We start from the raw sequence: 23,678 nt of genomic DNA on the forward strand, positions 1-23,678 counted from the left end.
TCTCTGGAAGAGAGAATTCTAACAGTGATCGGATTAAGAACAAAAGCCCTGAACGGGAAAAAGCTTGAATTATTCAAAAGACAGTTTATACAAGGAGAGAGAGAGAGAGTGGCCAGAGCCTTGTGAGAAAAGAGATGGAGCACAAAATGCACTGGAGAGGTAGGCAGCAACTTGATTGTAGTATCTTAACCTGATTTGCATGCATAAAACATGCCCATGGCTGCTGAGGACCCAGTGAATTGGAATGAATGGGAGAGCAAGACCTCATTGTCCTTGCAGGAAAGATTTGTTCTTAGCATGTAAGCTAGTGACTGCTCAGGGTCCCTTGTTTCATCCACAGCATCCTCATGGCGTTCTTCACCTCTGTGTCCCTCAAGGTGTAGATCAAGGGATTTAACATGGGTGCGACAATAGTAAAGGACACAGCCATTGCCTGGTCTATGGGGTAAGTGGCCACAGGCCTCATGTACAAGAAAATGCATGGCACAAAGAACAAGATGACCACTGCGAGGTGCGAGCCACAGGTGGAGAGAGCATTATGCCGTCCTTCAGGGCTGCAAGACTTCAGGGAGCAGAGTATGACGACATAGGAGGTGATGAGGATAAGGAAGATGATCACACACATCACCCCACTGTTGAGGATGACTAAGAGGCCCAAGATGTGGGTGTCCATGCAGGCCAGTTTCAACAATGGAAACAAATCACACATAAAGTGATCAATGACATTGGGACCACAGAATGGTATTTGATACATGAAGAGAAGCTGTGTTACCGCATGGATAAATCCCCCCAGCCAGGCCCCTCCCAGCAGCAGGCAGCACACCTGAGGCCTCATGATGGGCATATTGTGCAGGGGCTTACAGATGGCCACATAGCAGTCATAGGCCATCACAGTGAGGAGGATGATCCACACACCACCAAAGAAATGCTCTGCAAAGAGCTGGGCCATGTAGCCTTCGAGGGAGATGGTAGTGCTCTCAGAGAGGGAGTCCACAATCATCTTGGGAGCAATGACAGACGAGTAGGTGGCATCCATGAGAGACAAGGAAGTAAGGAAAAAATACATAGGTGATCTCACACTCTGACTTGTCATCATGGTTACCACGATGAGTAGGTTTCCCAAAATGGTGGACACATACATGATTAGAAACACAGCAGAGAGTATTTTCTGCAGCTCTGGATTCTTTGTAATGCCCAAAAGAATGAATTCACTCATATTGTTTGGATTCTCCATTTGCTATGGGTTGATGTAAGCACATTGCTCTGAACTGGAAAATCTGCAAAAGAATAGCATTTTTTGTTAGTAATCACTGAGTGTATTAGATATTTTTGCACTCTATTCATACCCTCTTGACCTGCTCTTTTCTCCAACCATTGATACAGCAACCAGATGCTAACAATTTTAGCCTGACAACAGCTTGATCCTACTGATCTTCCCAACAACACCTTCTCTCACCAGTGTATCTCTTGCTTTCTGTCCTGATACTTGCTGCTTGAAATGCTTAGAAGACCCTGCTTCATCATTCTGGTGCATACACACACCTGGAAAGATGAAGGAATTAACACACTTTAAGGAGACCCGAGATCATTGGTAGATAGAAGCCTACCGTTTACCAGTGGATAAACGGTAACCAGCTTAACACAATCTTGGATTAACTGTCTTTCCTTCCCTGCTTCACTCTCCCTGTTCACTGCCTCCATTCTGTTTTCCAAAATAGCCCACCCACATACAAACCCTTCTCTCAACCTCTGCTTTTAGGAAACCTCAAGCTGGGAAGCTGACCTCAGTGTATCACTAGACACACCCAAGAACCAAGAACTTGGAACATTTCATATGAATTCTCAGTCTTCTATTCCATATACTCATTGAGCACCTGAATGGGGTAGTTGAAGGGCCTGTTAAGACAGATAGGCCATAACCCAAGGACTCTCTCTTTTTTAATAACTATGCTTTTTCCATCTGCATTTCTTCCTTCTCAAATTGAGTTATATTTTTATGTATTGCTCATAGTCAATGACTTTCTGCTATGTCTCAGCCAGTGGATTATCTTATGATACATTTTCTTCATTTTATAGATAAGATACTGAAGCTTAAAGGGGTGAAAAATGAGGCCAAGTTCACAACTAGTAAACATTGAAGCCAAATTCAAATCCAGCTTTTCCTGATTCAAAATCAATACCAATAGCAAGCTATGTTGCTTCCCTGATGATAATATCAAGTGCTCAATATGAAAGAGACACTGTGATTCATGATATAATTTCATTTTCATTACGATCAAGTGAGATAGATTTATGTTTTCTGTGCTCATTTCATTAAACAATTCTACACTAAACTTCAATGACAATTCCACAATAAAGAGCATGTTCTAGTTATATACATTCATATATAAAATCCAATCCTGAAACTAGAAGTTACAATTACTGACTAAGCTTCCCAGACTCTAATCGTTTTCCAGATACGCTGATTAAAGAAAATAAAACATTAAGTCTCTTTCTCTGCTCCAGGAAGACCCAGATCCAACTTAGCTGACACCATCTCTGAACACGAGCCTGAATCAGTGTAAATCATTCCTTCCATTGTTCCTTGTGAAGAGATGATTCCAGATGAAACAAAGAATTCTAAAGAATAGTCAAAATCTCAGTAAAACAACTCATTTATTTCACACTGTGTAACAGCAAGGTGCTAGGTACGTTGCATGCATTATTGCATTTATTTTTCATATCACATGAGATATGTGCTATCACAAGTCCTACCTTGAGGATGAAGAAACTGAGGCTTGGAGACATTAAACATCTCATCTAAAATGACTGGGGATTACGAATCCAGGAAATCTCATTTTGAAACACAAGTTCTCAACCATTACATTATACCACTAAAGAAGTGAACAGTGGCCTCAACTAGCTAAATACAATTGTTACTGCAGACAAATGATATGGTAAAAGAACTGCTTCAGTAGCAAACTTCTGTTTGCTAGGGTTACTTAAGCAGAGACTGTCTGTGACTTGGTGGGAATATATTAGATTATTGCTTTAGATGTAAACTACATGTTCTCTTAGACTCCCCTAAATACTCAAAGGCATATTCTTAGAATTATCCCTCTATTTAACAAAGTATACAGTTACCTGGACACTCTTTGCATATCTACAATATGGACTAACCCCAGCCTCTCCCATCTCCAGCCTAAGCACTTCAGAAGCTCTTTAATAGTCCTAATGAAGTAGAAGCAACACCTTCTTGCAAATCAAGATAGCTAGGTTTTATTCCAGGTTGTCCCTCTAACTGCTCTAATCCTTTGTTACATTTCTCACTACTCTGGGTATGAGACAGTTATGGCAAATGAATGGAAATCTAGGGCTTCAAAGGAGCCATCTCAGGGACTCTGTCCCTTTCAAACACAGCAATACGGTTCTTACCTGCATTAAATGTTCACATTTCAAGTAAGATTTCCTTTGAGCCATCTCGTGACTTAAAACATTTTAAAACAAACTGCACTATGAAAGATAATAATGCCCCTTCTGTTTTAAAAATCTATGAATTCATCACAAATCTCTTTTGATTACTAGTATACATCTCAACTTCCCAATCTGACATCCAAGACCCTCCCCCATGTAATCAACTTCATCATTTTATATATCTCCCTCCCACTGCAGTCAAGCCCAACTCTTACTCCCCTAGACATACCAGCTAGTCCTGTTCCTTAGCTAAGAAGATCATTGAATTATTGCTGTTATGAAATCTGTGCAGATGCGTGTAACAAATATCCAGGATGATGGTGGTGCAGGGGGCATCGGGGAGGAAGCGAGGCGTGAAGGAGGAGCGGTAATGAATTTGCTGATAACAGATGGCATAGGCGGAGGCAGGAGGAAGTCAGGAGCCTATAGAAATGGAAAATAATCATGATGAATATTTGAATAGCGCTCTCCAAACATTCTCCTGCCTGCTATGTCCAAGCATAGTGGTCAGTAGCCTGTGCTGCGAACTTGATCACATAGCCACCAAAAGGCTTTGAGCAAGTTGCACAAGTCCTCTAAGCCTTATCCACTGCCTCAAAAAATCAGGACAATGTTAGTTCTTATCTCATATGGCTTTTGTGAGAATTAAGAGAAAATCATGAAGCTCTTACCTCAGTGCCCTCAAATAATAACTACTTGAGACCTACTGACTTTAATTGCTATTGCCTTGTTTTATTTTTGCAGGATTTGAAGCTTACCTTGTCAGTCGGTGGCCTGACTGGGATAGAGAACTAACTCTGCTCATTCTGAACCCATGACCTTTCCCACTATCCTAAGGAGACTGAGATGTGTGTTACTTCCCTTCCAGAGAGCTCATCTCTGAAACATAAACTCTTTTATTTGCTAATCTCATCATCTAGATAGAGGTCAAAAGGTAGACACTTAAGTTTTGATAATTTGCCAAAATAAAGTAGATCAAGCCAAAAACTATTGATACCTCAAGGCACTTCATCCCAAGGCCACAATTTGTGTATATAGATAAAACAGCTGTATTTTAAGTATAACAGAATTGTCCATGTGTATAGGTGATTCAATTATTTCAATACTTTCAAAATAGTTCAAATTAATAAGAACATGTTTAATATTCAAACAAGTTTTTGAAGTCACCTCAAAAACTCAGTCTGATGTCATCTCTACGATCTCCAAAGGCTAGTTACCTGATGGACCCAGGAAGTAGAATGTAGACATTGTGCAAATAAAATTTCTAATATCATGTCAGGGTCACCAAAGGTCTGGCCCCATCCAGGATATACTTACAGGAACTTTCTTCTACAAAAATGCTGTGAAGCAGGACATTAGAGTATTAATGTAGCAAATCCAAGTGTGGAGGCAAGTAAGACCTGCACTGGGAACAAGTCATCCAATCACTTAATGGGAAGTTATTTTGACAGGACCAGAGTTTCTAACGATTTTAAAGAAAGATTTAAAACAGCTGCTCTAAGTGTCCAAGGACTTAAGTAGAAAACAACCATGGTGATTGGTAAAGGAATTTAAATTTCATCTAAATAGAAAATTTTGCCAAAAAAGACAGCCAGCTAAGCTGTTTACAAAATCATTCACAGAACTGTGTCTGCCATTTGGCTGCACTTTGAGCTTAATTTGCAAACAGTTTGCAATCCATGTCTTACAAGAAACATCATTAATAAGATGTCCACCTTTGGGTAATAGACCTGGGCTAAAAGAGGGCAGAGGGTCATTTTCAAATGGCACAGAATTTCAAAGTGTGCAGACTTGCATCATTCCAATTGCATCCATTTGAGGCTGTGTCTCTACTGCCTCAGGAGCTAATTACTGTTCCCGTGAATTCCCATCCACCCCTGCAATGATCCACGTTTCCCAGGGGCAGAACTTCACTGGAGCCAGGCCAAGCTGATTCTCCACAAACACAAAACCAGATCATGGTGTTAACCATCCAATTATTTGCTCCATAACTAAGGTCTCTTCTTCAATAATAGAATGGCACAGAGTGACCCATCTGCCTGATAACATAAATGAAGAAAAGTCAATATGATTTACTCCTGGCCACCTAGCAAGTACCAAGACCAAATTTTTCTATCACCTAATCTGGTGCTCTTTCATCTTTTAAGAGTATTAATAAAATTGTGTCACATGTACCTGAAGGACAGTTGACATTATTAAGGATTAGAAAAGTACCTCAGCCAGAAAAAAATAAGAACTAAATTCTGTCTCCCTCCATAACAAGTTGTACTCTCAAATGACATGTTTTCAACTTAAAAATATTTGTGGTTATAGTCTTTAGTCTTTTTCCACCTTCAATGGTAAAAAATATCAATATCCTACATTTACAATGAACTTCACGGATTACAACTGGTTCCTTAATATAGTTGACCATACACCCTGGGAAGCCTCCTGAGAAGGAAGAACCTCTCAGTTTTACTAAATATAATCCTCACAGGTGATGGGCCAACCTCTACACCTGTATTTTCTCTACTAACATTCTAACACTACTCCATGTTCTCACCTAACCATGGGTTAAGCAGTTCTCCTCAATCTTTTTGTTTCATTGTTGCCCACCTAAGGCACTTTTTAGACATTCTGTTCCCCTAATCACTCTCCCAAAATACTAACACCACAGATATACTATTTATGTACTTTATGTATATCCATGTTTTATATGGAAAAATAGTAAGATACTTTCATCTCCCAAGAAACCATTTTTACCTACCTGGGAGAAAAAACATCCCCATTGCAAATGCATGTGTTAGAGTAACTTATGTATAAAAAGAAAGGGGAGGGGGCGGCCCGGGGGCATAGTGGTTAAGTTTGCACAGTCTGCTTCAGCACCCTGGGTTTCGCAGGTTCAGATCCTAGGCATGGACCTACACACTGCTTATCAAGCCATGCTGTGGCAGGTGTCCCACATATAAAGTAAAGGAAAATGGGCATGGATGTTAGCCCAAGGCCGATCTTCCTCAGCAAAAAGAGGAGGATTGGCAACAGATGTTAGCTCAGGGCTAATCTTCCTCATCAAAAAAAAAAAAAAAAAAAGGAAAGAGGGGAAATAACATGGTTATTTAATCTCGGGCCTAACTAAAATTCTAGTTGTGCTTCAAACCACTATACAAATCTGTATCCAATTCTTCTCTTCTGCATCACCCTCTTAATAAAATGTTTTCCAGAAAACTTATTACTAACACAATTACATTTTTTATTTATTTGTTAACTTGTTTATTATGCTTCTATTCCAGACTGTAAATTAAGTTCCACCGAAACACAGCCCTTGTCTGTGGTATTCAAGAGCCCCTAGAACTCTCCAGCACACTGTAGGCACCAAATAATATTTTTTGGATAAATGAAATAAGTCAAAATTTCCTAAACTTAAATGACCATGGAGCCATTTTTCAAGTAATAAATATTAACACTATGGGATAACAATGGGAAAAGTCCCATAGAAACAACATTTAACTATTCAAGGTGCTACCTTCACGCCCCGAGTATCAGTCTCCTCAATGATTACGATGCTTATTCTTTCTCCAAACATCTCTCTCACCATGTGTCACTTTCTTTGAAATTCAACCATTTGAATTTCATTTCTTGAGCCCATTACATCCCACTTTCCGTGATATCCATGAAGGGAAATACATCTGTGGACATGAGATTATCAGATGGCTTTCCTTTGACACTTGAGGAATCAAGAGAGTGCAAGTAACCCGGGAAGAAGGTCAAGGGACAGCTCAGGGAAGAAAGTGGCACCTGAAATAAGGGAAGAATGCCTCAAGGGTGCTCTTGACAAGGCAGCCAATGATCAGTTCTGTGTTTTGATGTTTTCACGTCATGCTAGCAAGGAGTACTGTGAAGTGGGAAGAGTAGAGATGACAGGGTCTAAAAGATTTGATATCCTTGCTTAACTTCATTGTGTTTCATTTTCTTCCTATATAAAATAGACTAAAGACTAATAAAACTTGTTGCTACATTTAGAGAGTTAAAGTATGTAAAGAACCTTTCAAAATATATGCCTCACAGTTGGCCTTAAACAAGGGTTAGCTCACTCCCCTTACTTAATGCCTAATATTTTCACTGAATTAAAAGTCCATATAAACCAAAATTTCCTTATACAACAGATCCAAATATTATTTATCTTAATAATTTTTGGAGTACATATACCTGTTTCCTTATATGTTATTTTAAGTATTAGAAAAAATCAGGTGGCAGCTGGCCCTCAAGAGAGATTCTTGATGATGAGTACAAAGGGACATCTTAAAATTCCTTGAAATTTTTCACAAACCAGCAAGATCTCATCTACTGAGAATGTCAGACTGCTTTATACTTCCTCCTTCAGTTCTCACACCTTCCAAGATTGCTGTTCACAATTTAAAATTCGTGTCTCATTAATCTTCTCACCCCTGCACTGAGCACTTGGTGTCACCCTTAAGACATAATGATTGGCCTTAGTTTCCCTCTTCAAATCCTCTCTTTTGTCTTAGAGTAGAAACAACATTTACTGAATACTTTTCCTATCCTTACCCCCGGCTTACACTCATCTCCTGTCTGACAGTCAAAATGAACCACGTCATTCAATCTAGATTCTGCTTAAATGGTTATTTCTCACTAGCAATTGCAAATTTGATCATTTTTAATAGACTAAGTGCTATTTACATCATCTTCCAGGCCTAGACCTTGTGGGAAAATGTCCTATTTCTTATGAATTTGAGACAGCCGTTTATAAGCTAGAACACCCAGTCACCCCAAAGAACAGTGTACTATGTTCTGGCATTACTGGATGGTCAAATTAAAAAACAGCTCTCGATGACCAGTGAGTTTGAGAAAGGAAAATTTGTGAGAAGTAACACAAGTTGGAATGTTATAGTCAGAGAAGCTTTGATTTATAAAGTGTTATGTAGTAATGTAGAAAGATCTGAAATTTTCCATGTACACAGAGGAGCGTTACTGCTTAGGTATATTGCCACAAGTGAGACAAGGCTACAACAAATTTGACACCATTTTTCTTGAAGGACAAGGTGAATCATTAAGACTGCAGAAAAGTTTCTTATCTAAAGATATAAACATACCATGGGCAACTTTCTTTTATTTCAAAGAAAGTAGGACTGAGATCTGAAAAACATGGATTCAAATTTTGTAGCTGAAACTCTTAGGTACGTGACTTGAGGCAAGTAAATTAGTAAACTTCTCTTGACATCAATTTCTCTGTAAAATGGGGATAGTAATATTGAAACTACCAATTTAGTATGTGATAAATCACCTAACTGAAGTGAATATGCCTGATAGATAATTAAGTGTTCATCTAATGTAAATATATGTATCACACCTACAGAGCAATAGCTTTGGAACATAACTATATACCTTTATGTTGAGATTAAATAAAAGAATGTTTACCCTTGTTGCTTCAAATGGCTCCTCAAGTCTTAGTAAGGAAAAAGAAAAAACATCTTTTATGCTCAACAAAAACTGTGTGCCATAATGATATTAAGAAAATAAGACCAAATTCAGAGTAATTTAAAATTTTCTGGCTTTTTTTTTTTGTGAGGAACATCAGCCCTGAGCTAACATCCATGCTAATCCCCCTCTTTTTTTTTGCTGAGGAAGACTGGCTCTGCGCTAACATCTACTGTCAATCCTCCTCCTTTTTTTCCCCCCAAAGCTCCAGTAGATAGTTGTATGCCATAGTCGCACATCCTTCTAGTTGCTGTATGTGGGACGCGGCCTCAGCATGGCTGGACAAGTGGTGCGTCGGTGTGCACCAGGGATCTGAACCCCGGGCCGCCAGTAGCGGAGCTCGCGCACTTAACTGCTAAGCCATGGAGCCAGCCCTGGCTTATTTTTTGTGCCAAGAAAAAAAATTAGAGATAGGCTATAAATTATTCTTTCTTCCTTTTTTGAGTGTCTCTCTTTTTGCTTTTGGTAAATTCATAATGGCAAAAAAAACGAATGAGTAGTGAATCTTTCACTCCCCAACTGTTCCTTCCGCATATATCTATCTAAGAATTTCTATCTTCTTTTTTGCTTTACCACAGGCAAAGCAAAAATAAAAGAAGTTCTGAGATCAAGGTTCTATGAAAAAGCCAATTTCATCCAAGTAACATATGCATGAAAAATTTAGTAAAGCAGCAGTGGGACTCTGGAGAAAAATATACTCTAGAATCATCAAACTAGGGATTTATAGTTGTTCTTTCCATTGCGTAGCCTGAATCTGTGCACACGAACATTGAAGCCTTGGTAAAGCACATTAAAAGCTATCAAAAGTACATGTCAAAGAGCCTAGCTATTATTAAGTACTCAATAAATGTTAGTATCTGGGATTTTTTTTCTGTCAGTGATCTGCAAAATTTGTTCATTTTCTTTCACAGTATACAACACATATAATCCACATTATTTATATATATCATCAATTTCTTGGCATTATGCACAGCCTAAGTTACTCTCCTCTTCAACAAACTCCTCAGGGCATTTTTCACCTCCGTGTTTCTCACTGTGTAAATGATAGGATTAAACATGGGAGTGAGGATTGTAAAGAACACTGTCACCGACTTGTCCACAGGGTAGGTGGCCACAGGACGCACATAGGTGAATACACAAGGCACAAAATAGAGCACAACTACAGTAAAGTGGGAGCCACATGTAGAGAGGGCTTTGCGTCGTGCTTTGGAGCCATGGGATTTCAGGGAGCTCAGGATGACTATGTAGGAGATGAGTAGCATGGAAAAAATGAGCAAGCACATAGCTCCACTGTTGGCTGCCACCACCATTCCGAGCCTGTAGGAGTCCCTGCAGGCAAGTTTCAGCAGTGGGAAGAAGTCACACATGAAGTGGTCAATGATATTGGGGCCACAGAAGGACAAGTGGACCACGAAAAGAATCTGCACAGTGGCGTGCAGTATTCCCCCGATCCAGGCCACAAACACCAGGAGGCGGCAGAGCCCCTGTCGCATGATGGTCCTGTAGTGCAGGGGCTTGCAGATGGCCACATAGCGATCATAGGCCATGACAATGAGGAGGATGATCTCTGATCCTCCCAGGAAATGCTCCACAAAGATCTGGGTCAGGCAGCCACCCAAGGAGATGGTTCTCCTCTGGTACATCAGGTCGATGATCATTTTGGGGGTGATGACAGAGGTGTAGGAGACATCCATGAAGGACAAGTAAGTAAGAAAGAAGTACATGGGAGCCGAAAGTGTGGGGCTGAGGGAGATGGTAATGACAATGAGCAAATTGGCCAACATGGTAAACAGGAAAATGAACAAAAAGACAATGAAGAGTATTTTCTGCAAGTGTGGATTCTGCGTGAGTCCCAAGAGAATAAATTCAGTCACATTGTTGGGAGATGTGAGGTGATCCATTTAGGAAATAACACCTTCCCAGGGCCTAAATTATCTACAAAGGGAAAAAGAAAGATACCTATTAATCAGGAAAGGATTGTAGTCTGCATTTGATAGCACAGAGATAGAGTGGGCACTGTCACTGTCACTGTGGAGCATGTCCTCGGCACTCCTTGCCTCAGTAGTTATTTCGATACTTCTTATTTCCTCCATGATGTCTTCCATCTCTTCAGATATCTAGTGTCTGTCACCTATAAATCATCTATAGGGTAACATTTGATGTGTAATTTAATGAGAAAATACTGGGCTATATACATGAGATCTGGATTCTTACTCTGGTTCCAACTCTGTGACTTTGCTTAGTCATGTCAGTGCCCCGTGCTTCTCAGTCCTCCTCTGTGTCTCTCAGCTTATAAATTGTAACTCTCAGATGTATTTTGTAAGGTAAGAGTTATTCTCTCTTCCAGAAGAATTCACATTTGAACCCACACGTCTCACTGTGGAAAGAAGACATGGTCAATAAACATCTGTCGTAAGCAGCAGACAGATTAGGGAAATGTGTAAGTTATTGGTGATGCACCCTCCCTGGTACCTACCATAACACATAAGCCATTCATGTGTGTTTCCTCGCTGTGCCTACCACAGTGTCTGGCATAAAGTCTGCAGTGTCTGGCACCTATTGGGTGATGAAGAAATGCTTAGTGAATTGCCACTTCTTCATGTGTGAAAATACACATGCTTCCCCAGCCCGTAAACCCAGGCATTCAAGGGCTCTCATCCTCCCACTCCGTCTATCATTACTCTACTTTAGGAGAAATGTAAGTCAACTTTTGAATGAAGCTGCATTCCAGTTTAATAGTTTCTGACATAATTTGTCAGGTAAGGATGAAAATATTAATTGCCTCTAGGAAAGAGTACGTTACTAGGTCATTTTACTTTCAAGATAATTATTGTGATTTTTTAATTAATATTTTTTTGTTCTTCAAAATTCTGTTCCGCATACAATTTAACATAGCCATATTCAGTTATTTACAGCTTTGGTATACTGGGATTAAAAAAACAAAACAACAACAAAGAAAACTCTTGGATACTTATTCAATACATGAAGATCTCACCAGCAAAAGAAACCCTTATTTTCAAATTTCAAAAGTAGAAATTTAGGGCAAGCCTGGCGACATAATGGTTAAGTTCAGTGTGCTCCCCTTCAGTGGCTCAGGGTTTGGATCCTGGGCATGGACCTACACCACTCATCAAGCTATGTTGTGGTGGCAACCTGCACTCAAAGTAGAGGAATATTGGAACAGATGTTAGCTCAGGGCCAATCTTCCTCACCAAAAAAAAAAAAAAAAGTCTATATATATATATATATATATAAATTTAATGTAGAAAATAGAAAGAAATAGTCTACTAGATAAGATAAAGTACTATACATGTATACACACAAAAATATGTATAAAATCTACTACTTACTATAAGTACCTATTACTTGTTCACTCAGTCTATAAGCATTTATTGGACATTTACTATGTACATTAATGTATGTTTGTCCATATAAAGTCATAAAAAGTATCCCTGTTAAATGCCTTATTAATCCACCGCAACATTTTATTACCAAACAGCAGCAGCTCCTCCGTCCATGAGATCCTCACTCCTTTATGTTTCTGCCATATGCACTCTCAGGTCTTCCTCACCCCTAATATCCGTCCTCCATCATTCCTGGTTACAGGATGTTACATCGCTAATAGAATGAGGAAATTTGGGGACACAAATTTTCCAAAGGAAAGAAAAGAGAAAACATTGCTATAATAAAATGTACTCTGAAAAATAAGTTTCTTTTCTTTTCAAAGATAATGGATAAAGAGCTTTGTTTTTTAAGTATCCAGAATGAGGATCTTACACATGTGTGAGCACAAAGTGCACAGCCTCACTGCATTCCCTTGTTCTGAGGTGGACTGTTAGCAGATCAGAAGAGCGCAGTCACATAAAGTAAGAATGAGACGTAATTAATAAAAGTGATTTAGAAATAACCATGGAGAAACAGAAATGACTTTTGTCTTTTTCCTTGACTCCACAATAATCTTTCTAGACATAAACCCGAAAACAAAATATTTTTAAAAGAGAAAAATCATTATGTACAAGCATGTTGAATACAATTATTAAGAGCTGTGAAAAATTAGAAACTACGTGGAGTATCCAACATTAGAGAAATGGATAAGTAAATTATAGTACACCTCTTTGAATAATGTGTCATTTTTAACAGAGATGTTTTTAAAAATTGTGCAATATCACAACAAAATTCTTATGCTGTAATATTAAGTGGGGAAAAATTGGAATGCAATTTGAATTGATAATATGATTCTAATTTAAATATACATTAATAATAAAAAAAGACCCCAAAATATTTTTACTTCTAAATTTGTAGTATTGTAACTGATTCTATCATTCTTGATGCTTGACATGCTGAAGAAGAGATTTAAAACTCAGAATTGTGGGGGTTAGGAGTGATTATGTGATTTGTAAGATCCATTTAAACCTGCGATTCTATAATTATATTATTTCCTGGGGAAAAAAAAAATACCCTCACCTATGAACTTGTCTGACATAGCTCCACGGCGAGGGCCCCAGGCAGCTGTTAGTTCACCAAGAAAGTAGTATAGTTGTAAGGTTAAAAATGCCAACTAGCTCAGCTACGATAAGTGTCTTTGTTGATTTATAAATGGCACCTTTGGATAAGGCCTTTCTCTTGAGCTTCATAAGTGCTAACACATAACCTCTTTGTAGGTAAATTCTGTGAAGTTTCTTAGCTGTGGCTAATTAGACCTCAAGGGTATTTCACCACCATTAGCAGATCTTGTGAACATCCAATTATTTCACCTAACTTAAGTGAATTTCAGAAGAGAACTTTTATAGCATTCATCTTTAATTTTTAACTCCTTCCTTAAGTCTACATGAAGACAAAACACCATGACAAGAGAAAAAAAAAGTCAACCACTTCTGAATTTGTATATTTGGTAACAAACTCAATATGTAGTCTGTATATTTGATATTGTATAAATCAAACATTTAGGTGAGTAACTATCCGGCTTTAAAATTTTTCATTATAATATTTTGTTTTTTTAATCGATCTACCATTCATGTTGATCATAATTTTTAAATATTGTTTTCAGATGTACAGTAAGTGTTAGTTACAAACCCTATTATAATATTGCCGCTTCACACCAGGTAAAGTTTACAGTACTGCTTCAAAGTAGTTGTTTCTTGTGCCAATTGTGGAATTAGATTAACATGATAATGATGAAAACAATACAGCTACAGTGATGGGTAGAAAGATTGCCTAGGACCCATAAACCTGTCTACTCTAGTTCCCCAAGGCCTAGATTAGCAAGGACAGAGGAGTTAGGTCTAAATCAGTGAGTGATTACCTAAACCACAAAGGTAATTTTTCAAAAGATAATTCCTGGAGCTATTCCAGGAAAATCTGTTTCCAGAATACAAATCTAAAGATAGAGTGGTTTGAAACCCTGGAGAGAGAGCGACACAGATTTTTCAAACTGAAAGGGTAAACCAGAATGAAAGCACTAGAAATTATATATGGATCATATCCCAGTCGGTCAGAAACTAGTTGAGGTATGGTTTGATGTTTGATAGGTTCAGGACTAATTTCACAAAAACCGGGTACCTGCCAAAGTGTTTTTCTCATAGGCAACTTCATGCATTTAAATAGGTAGAGGAATATGTTCTCAAAGTAACAAAGCTCTCCACAGTAGAGCTCATATTGTCGTAGTCCAATCCAAAGACCCTTTCATCCCAGAAGGACTTCTCTTAAGTTTGAGGAGATGGGCTAGGGTCAATTGCTAACCTATAGACACATAATGTCTCATAACTCTTCCAATTTTTACTTCTTCTAACTGAAGTAGAAGAAATATAACAATATTTATGGTAATGAAAATATTGACATGGACAGAATCACAGAACTCAGAAACACCTTCTAAATTACCAAAGTAAACTAATTGTAGAAATGGGAAAAGCTGTTTAAGGTCATGGAATGAGACGATGGCACAGTGAGAAATAAAACCCATGCCTCCTGCTCCTGAAACTGGTGTTCTTACTCTCCATCACGTTTCCACAATCAGGTTATGTTTGTTAAATATTGTTACATCATGGAGTCCATTGATTTCTTCAGTAAAACTCAGATACTCATGAGACGGGAGGCTGGATCTTTCTGTCAAAGGAAGAAGCTATAAACCCATCTATGACATGCATATGCATTTGTAGATTGTTAACAAACTTAATTTTTGAAAAAAGACAAAATTAATTCACAACAATGTTTTATAAGTTAGGTCAGTTGTTTAGCTAAGAAATACTTTCTTTGGTCAACTATGGAGTAATGATTTCTGTTTTTTTTTTTTAATATCCCTTATAAATGATCTTCTAAAGCAGTTTCAAAGAAGATTCCAGATTCAAGAAACTAAGTATAAAGCCAACTTTTTAATGGAAAATTATTTTTCAGATATTTTTACCATATGCTCTTGAAAAATACTTTCATTTAATTGCCACTAATGATCTTTAATCTAACAAATTGTCACTTCCTGTGGCATATAATCAATTTTTTTTTTTTTTTTGTGAGGAAGATCAGCCCTGAGCTAACATCCATGCCAATCCTCCTCTTTTTGCTGAGGAAGACCCGCCCTGAGCTAACATCTATTACTAATCCCCCTCCTTTTTTCCCTTTTTCTCCCCAAAGCCCCAGTAGGTAGTTGTATGTCATAGTGGCACATCCTTCTAGTTGCCGTATGTGGGACGCTGCCTCAGCATGGCCGGACAAGCGGTGTGTCAGTGCGCGCCTGGGATCTGAACCTGGGCCACCAGTAGTGGAGTGTGCACACTTAACCGCTAAGCCATGGGCCGGCCCCACAAAAAATATTTTTACTTGCCAAGCCTTAACCAAATACTAGCCCCAAGGAATTCTGTATAAAGCAAAGGTCATTTGATGTAGAGTAAGAATATTTGAGTTCAAGACTGACTTACATCTTCTATGACCTAGTTATTTAACCATTCTGATCCTTTATTTTTTCTGTAAAATAAGAACACTAAATTTCAATTTTACAAGATTGTGGTGACTCTCTGAGAACACTTTAAAAAGTTCTCATTGGTTTAAATACAATTAATTTTTATAATCACTGACAATTTTTACTCAACAGAATGAGAAACCTAATATAATTTTTAGCATTAGGTATATCGAGTGTGTGCCGAGAGGGTATTGGCAAGTATCTTTTTCTTAATTATATTCCACACTGTCCCAGGTAGCAGTAAACAAAACAGCTTTCTGAATACCAACTGTTTATGTATACAGGCACATTATACAACTCTGTAATTAGAAAAGAAAGTGTTTCAATTTGCTGCAAAACAAGAGGTTTTGATATAAATGCTGCCTTTTTTCTGATAACGTTTGAAATGGTGGAAAGAGCATCAAATTTGGATTTAGAAGAACATAGACCTGAATACTAGCTTTGTCTCTGACATTAGGCTGGTTATTTAAATTTCTTGAACTTCATTTTCTTTCATCTGTAAAATAGGAATAATCATAATAGTACCTACTTTGCAAAGGTGCTGTAAGTGTCAAGTGAGAGGTATGGGAAGGGCTTTAAAGTAATAAAACATAAAAATGCAGAAATCACGGTTGAAAAAAATCTTCTTGGGTCAGTATCAGTTATTGTCTGAAATTGTATTTCCGTTTACTTACTTTCTAAAAATGGCATTTTTTACCTCTGCATTCCTTAGTGTGTAGATAACAGGGTTTAACATGGGAGTAACAAGAGGATAGAATACTGCTATGGCCTTATCCATGGGAAAGGTAGCTGCTGGTCACAGGTACATAAAAGTATAGGGCATGAAGAACAAGATAAGCGTGATGTGGGAGCCACAGGTAGAGAGAGCCTTTTTCCTCCCAGCAGAGCTGTGAGTCCTCAAGGAGCACTGGATGATCACATAGGGTACAAATAGCATTACAAATGTGATCACAGGAATTACCCACCATTGGCAGCAACCAAGGAACCAACCAGGAAAGTGTCAGTATAGGCAAGTTGTATCAGGGGGAAAATGTCACACATGAAGTGATCCATAATGTTGGGGCTGCAGAATGGAAGCCTGAAAGTAACTAGAATCTGTACAATAGAGTGGAAAAAACCCACTGCCCAACACACCGCCACCAGGAGGCAGCATATTTGGTGGCTCATGTGATCACTATGTGGTGTGGGAGATCAAGATTTGGCCATCCTGAAATCTATCTCTTTACCTTGATTGTTTTCTCTGAGGGACATTTGACCTCCCCTACTAACTGCCTAAAGAATTTGACATGGTGGCTCCTTCCTGGAACAGATCTATCATGATGGCTGTAAAGATAATGTAGGATAGAGGTTACAATAGAAAAGGCACCAACAACCCCATCTTATCAGAAATTCTGTCTCTGTGGCCACATTCTCCAGATGGCCCTGCGAGAGTTGCCAGACAATTATTTACATTTATAAGGGAAATCTCCATTTGTAAAGGTATCTCCCTCTCTGTTTTGGGAAGAAGGGGGGATGGCCTCATTTCTAGAGGCTTATCAATGTGGAAGGTGAGGCCTTAAATCTGCATAATAATCTTCCTCTTGTTTACTGTGCTTTAGTGGTAATCTCCTGTAACTGACTCCCCCACCCCTAAAATCCTCCTTTGTCATTGGCTGAACATGGTATTTAAGACGAGAATTTCTGCTATTGTGTTGAGAAACGCAGTGTCCCTGCTTTCTCCCATGTATACATGTTATTAAACTTGGTATTATTTTCTCCTGCTAACCTGTCTTGTTAATTATTTGGCCAGCCATAAGAACCTTAAGGGAAAGGGCAGAGGGAGATTCTTCCTCTTCCCCCGACAGTGGTCACATAGTGCGGAGGTCAACAGATGGCCATGTAGTGGTCGTAGGCCATGACCACAAGAAGGACAAGCTCTGAAACGCCTAAGAAATGTTCAATAAAGAGCTGTGTCATGCAGCCATGGAAAGAGACATTTTGAATCCAAGAGCAAATCAGCTGGCATTTTAGGGATTATGGGAGAGGAATAGCATACATCTCTCAAAGACAAGAAGGCAAGGAGGAAATACACTGGGGAGTCCAAAGTCTGGCTGCAGATTCCAGTAACCACAATAAGCAGGTTGCCCAGGACAGTGACAGTGTAGGTGATAAGTAAAACCAAAACTAGGATTCTCTGATTCTGAGGATTCGGTGTAAGTCCCATTAGAATGAATTCAGTCACATTCATCCTGTCTTCTTTCATTTCAATGCTGATGATGAATTCAGAAGTAGGGAATTAACCTGTCAAGACAATATTTTCAACAGCAAGATGATGCGAACTTTATATTTTGGGTTTTCAGATAAATCCAAAGCATTTCAATAACATAAGCAATTTTCTTTCATGGTGTGCCAGAGGAGAAGAAACATGTTACTTTATTTTTACTTTATAAAAAGAGTGGACTTTTGAAGCTGCCTAATTCAGTTTCTTACAAGGATGCTGAAATCCTTCTTCAACACCTTCTGACAAGTTGTCACTGGGCCTTTGCTAGAGGACATCCAGGCACAGGGAGCTCACCATACAATAAACCGGACTGCTTCTCAGGCAGTAATAAATGTTAAAAACTCTTCCTTAAATATATATAAAAAAAAAAAAGAAAACAAAACTCTACAACTATTGGCTGTGGTTTTGCACGCTGTTGATACACAGGTTAAGTCTAATTCACCCCCCTCTTCCATTTCAAAGTCCTTTAAATAAGTCACAGAAAAATAGGGCTGTGTCTGTCTTGTTCACCTCTTTATCCCCAGCACTTGGTTCAGTATCTGACTGACTTATTTGTTCAACACATATGAAGTGAATAAATAAATTGAATGACTCCTTACTTATTTCCTCTGTGTTTTCTTTTTTCCAGCTAAATCCGAAAAAAGTGTTCACTCTCTTACTTAGAAAAAAACTGACAATCTGTTGGAATGTGAACTACGTGTGCTCCTTTCACCCCTTCAGATCTGCTCTCACTCTCTCCACCTTGAGCAGCTGCCATCCCTAGTCGGCTCCCCTTACCTTCTGGCCAACAGGTAGTACCAGCTGAATGTTAGAGGGCCGACGAGAAGAAAAGAATGTCAGGGTGTTTATTGTCCTGGTTCCCTTCTGTGGTCTGTCAAAGACTGGGCGCCGTTAACTGAGGCTGCACTCTTCCAGGAGGACCCTCTGGCTTCCTGTGACCACTCTCTCTCCTTCTCTCTCAGCCCCAGTTGTGGGAATGGCTCTCTACTGTTATTGGCACTGGGGTGCATTATTATCCCCTATTAGCTTCCCTTAACCCTCTCCATACCTTGATAAGTAATCATAATTACACTCTTTTTAGTCTCTCTTGTTAAGTATGCTGTTTCAAGACTCCTATGCATGCAGAAAGTTCGTATTTTTTTCCTTTGTAAATAAATAAAAATAAATGAGAAAATAGTTTTCCCCTTGCATAAGTTTATTTTATTTAAAAAGCATCTGTACCTCTTTTGATGTTTGGCTACTAAATAAACTTAAATTTGTCAGGAAAAAATATTGCATAGAACTTTGAAAAGTAACATAAAGATATTGGCTGTCTTTAATGAAAATCTGTACATTATCTATAGCACTCTATTGGGGGTTTTACGATTCTATAGGCTTTGTACCTTTCACTACCTTTAAACTATTTTACAGCTCTCTCAGTTGTATAAAACTGATAACTCAAATAATCCTTGACCATAGGAATGCATATGTTGTCTGGTAGAAATTCAATTGGTTTCTCTGACCATTACAGATACAACCAGTTTTGCATTTATTTCTAAATTAATTACGCGTCCCTGATTGAACAATGTAAGTGTGGTAGGTTGAATTATCCTTTAGACTAATTATAATATCTTATTAGTTCCCTCCTTAATTAATGGGCTAAAAAAATATTTGTCGTGTTCACTTTAGATTTGTATGAGAGTCATGATTTTACTTTTTAAAAAATTCTTTTCCCTTTGCATATTAGAAAAGAGATCATTATATTTTAGAGAGAGAAACTAAAAGACTTATAAAAATCCAGATATTCTTACACTGTGTATTATTTCACCATGGGTTTTCTGTTTTATTTTGTTTGAGACTTTTTTCTATTTATCAATTTATTAAAAATCTCCTTTAAAACTTGCTTTGAAATCAAATGGAAATAAAGTATGTTGTTAGAAAGCATTTTCATTAACCTCCCAATTCCACTGCCACCCAGATTTTGCTAATATGAGTATCCTGATCAATCAAAATGAAACCAGGCTGTTGAACGAATTACGTCAATATGGCCATAGTGTGTGTGTGTAAGTGTGTGTGCCAGTGTGTATATGTGTGTAGGGGAAGGATTATGTAATGGAGTACAGTTTTAAGCTCTATTTAGTCATTCATTTATAAGTTCATTTTCAAATATTTATTATCTACTATGTGCTCAGTGGTCTAAGAAATGGAGATATAGAAGTACAAATAAAAAAAGAAAATTAAAAAAAAAGATAAAGTGTTTACTTCAGGGAGCTTACATTCTAATAGGTGAGACAGAAAATAACAAATAAAAAAGGAATTATATAGTGTGTCAAACTGTAATCTCTGCTATGAGAACAATAAAGCAGGGTGAAGGATACATCAAGTCTGGGAAGAAGGATTATTTTCTATAAGGTAGTTGGTGACGGCTTCTTTGAGAAGGGAATGCATAAGCCAAACTCGAAGGAAGTGAGGAAGGAGCCACAAAGATATCTAAGGAAAGAAAGTTCCAGATAGAAGGATGAGCAAGTGAAAAGTCCCCGAGGAGGGAGCATGGCTGGTATAATTGGACAAAGGAGGCCAGTGTAGCTGGAGTGGAAAGAACAAGGACTAGTTGATGGTAGATCTTGTAGAGCCTGGTAGAGCATTGCAAGAGAGATGATTTTATTCTAAGTGACAAGTAAAGCCATTGGAAGGTTTTTCACAGAAGAATGGTGTGTTCTGACTTAAATGTCAAGTGGATTATTCTGGCTACTCTGTGGAGAATATGTTATAAAGGAGCAAGCGTAGAAGCAGGCAGACTAATCAGGAGGTTATTGTAACCATCTACCTGAAAAGTAATGGAGGTTTGCACCAGGATGGTAGTAGAGGTGGATGTACTAGGAAGGTGGAGCCAATAGAATTTGCCAATGGACTTGACATGGAGGTAAAGAGATAAAAGAGTAAAAAGTACACCAAAGTTTAGGACAACATCATCTGAAGACAGTGCTTTCATTTACTGAGGCAATTTCACATCTAGATTTCACAACTAACATGGTCAATATTTGCTTGAATGTTTATCAAGTGCCAGACACATTTAATCTTTATATCAACATTGAGTCAGACATTGTATCATCCTTATTTAACAGGTGAAATAACTAAGACTTGGAGAGGGTAAGGAAGCTGTTCAGTGTAAATCAGTAGAGTAGGCTGCAATCCTTGCCTTATGTTGAAATAAAGAGCACAAAAATTCTATAAAACGTATTTAACTTTTGAAATCTTGACCGTTGACTGTAAAATGAAGACAATTGGCTCAAAGAGTGTCTGAGAGTGAGAGGGCTAGTAGCTTAGTAACTGGCATAAAGTAGATACAAAGTAAGTAGCTGGCAGTATCAGCTATTTTAATTCTTTTTGAATATTTTTGGAAGAGTAGGTTATCATTACTGACTGTGAAAATGGATGACATTTGACTATGATTATTAATATTATAGTGTTTTTCCTATAAGGTTCTATCTATGCCATCCAAAGCAATGAATATTAAAAAGAATGAGAACATGTCTATCATTTACCTGCATGGTTTTTAAACACCCAGCATGAGTCTTTTTTCTTCTTAACTAACATGACTATTTGTAAGCTATTTAACACACACACACACACACACACACACACACATACATTATACATGCATCAGAATTATTAGCTAATTGTGGTATTAGACAGATAGAGACACTGTTTGTCACACATGATTACAGTTTTAATATGAATGTCAAGTGTAATATTCTAACATAAAGAAATAGATTTACTTACAAGTGTTGTCATTCACTGATACTCTCTGCTTCAAACCCATTTTTTCTATTTTTTTGCTCAGCACCCTCCCTCCTCTACAAAAAGATCTCTACTTGTTCACTCTATCCCTCCCCTTCTCATACCTCTAGATTTTGTTTTCCTAGAGTTACTTAACCTATAACAATGTATACTCGACAAGTAAATAATATTTCTCCCCTTAGAGCCCTAGAAAACATCGCTTCAGTACCTTCTGGAGAAAGCCTGGTGAGAATAATCTGAGACGCCTCTAGTAGAGGCATAGCTACCAAGAGGGCCGGGAAATGTGAAGATCCTATACATGCCCATCAGTGACGCGTATAGTAATATAGAAACTAAGATGACTATATAGCTAGGAATCTAACTAGCCTCTTTTTTTCAGCCCCCAAGCTGAAAAATAAAGATATATTAAAAGGCAATATCACCATTGATTAGAAAAGGCAAGATAACAATTTTTTTCTGTGTGATTCTGTGTGAGCCAAAGAGAGAGAATCCCCAGTTTAAAAATTCAATGTTTCCTCTCTTGAAAACAGAGTTGCTTTGGTGTCTGGCTTTCACTTGCAGTGATATCATCTAAATATTCTGGAGAATTAATAGAGAAGTTATCAAATAAGATATGATTGCAGTATTATCACAACCAGATAAAAACCACTTGTTCCTTTTACGAAAAACACTCCTTTATTTTTCAGAACCCATTATTCGTTCATTCATCCATTGATTCAATTTCTTACTGTCCAAACTTTCATTGATTCGCATGCTAATTCAATAACCATTTATTAAGCCCTAATACATGTAAGGTGCTGGAATATTTCTACAAGGAAGGATACAAGACACGGCCCTGCTCTCAAAGAGCTGCTGGTCTGTTATATGTACAATGTACATTCTAACGAAAAGGAGAGAAAAACATTAAAAGAGTCAGAGACATGTACTCAAGTCCTGTCGAGAGGCCGTATAACCAAATGCAGATGCCCAGGATGATTCAGCACTGGATCACGTCCTTGTGACTAGCGTGCTAAGATAGGCACTTTAACATTTTACACTGAAGACTAAGTGAACACTTAAAGTAGGGACTAGAATTCCAAATGCCTAATCTTGAAAGAACAACCTGAGTTTCCCATCACTTCAGAAAGCAAATGACTGCAATTTCTTGTGCAAAGGGATTAAAAATTTGGAAGTGATGAGGCTCCAATTATTTCCTATATTTTATCAAGTAAGATCATCTCAATTCTTGGAGAGAGGGACGTCCTTAGGTTTGATTGTTTTCAAAAGTGATACCAGAAACCACATCTTCCACCAATAACCATGGTGTTTCACTAACCTCTCTCATACAATAACACATGTGGAACAACCAAGAGCACCTCTCCCAGCAATGCTCTCTTTCATTAAGAACCAAACTCCTTGTGACTCAAGAAAGAAAAGGCCTACTGAACAGTCTATTAGTACAAAGGCTATAAGTCATTTCAGCACATTTAGATAAGGCATCCCTTTTTGCCTTCACAAATTAAAGAAACATTTCTCCAAAATCTTTTAGCTTGACTGATTTACTACATTTTTAAATGTTATACATTTTTTGGAATAATATAGGCACAATTGCATAAATGTCTGCATGAAAAAATACAGAAAGTAAATAGGGCAAAACTATCATTTTCTAGGTTTATTGTAATGCTGAAACTAACATTTTTCTCTTTTTTTTCTTCTCTGTATGTTATATTTTTATTTGATGATTATCTACTATTCTAATTTTAGAAAAGACACTTTTGAAAG

The 23,678-nt window shown here is 38.0% G+C and overlaps 2 protein-coding genes and 1 pseudogene across 2 annotated transcripts; all 3 read right to left on the bottom strand.

Annotated features, from left to right (window-relative positions):
- Positions 1-239: 239 nt before the first annotated feature.
- Positions 240-1,234, bottom strand: LOC147912640 (olfactory receptor 4C6-like). Its single transcript, XM_087422933.1, has one exon. It carries the CDS (start codon positions 1,232-1,234, stop codon positions 305-307), a length of 930 nt encoding a protein of 309 aa, XP_087279059.1. The 3' UTR covers positions 240-304.
- An 8,668-nt stretch (positions 1,235-9,902) lies between these two features.
- Positions 9,903-10,829, bottom strand: LOC101390084 (olfactory receptor 4C3D-like). The gene has a single exon (XM_004436975.3). The coding sequence runs from the start codon at positions 10,827-10,829 to the stop codon at positions 9,903-9,905; it is 927 nt and encodes a 308-aa protein (XP_004437032.1).
- Positions 10,830-16,547: 5,718 nt separating this feature from the next.
- LOC147912641 (olfactory receptor 4C12-like) lies at positions 16,548-18,133 on the bottom strand (annotated as a pseudogene).
- Positions 18,134-23,678: the final 5,545 nt, after the last annotated feature.

The sequence above is a fragment of the Ceratotherium simum genome, chromosome 34 (assembly GCF_057802395.1).
Source record: "Ceratotherium simum simum isolate JZ-2026a chromosome 34, ASM5780239v1, whole genome shotgun sequence".
NCBI lineage: Eukaryota > Metazoa > Chordata > Mammalia > Perissodactyla > Rhinocerotidae > Ceratotherium > Ceratotherium simum.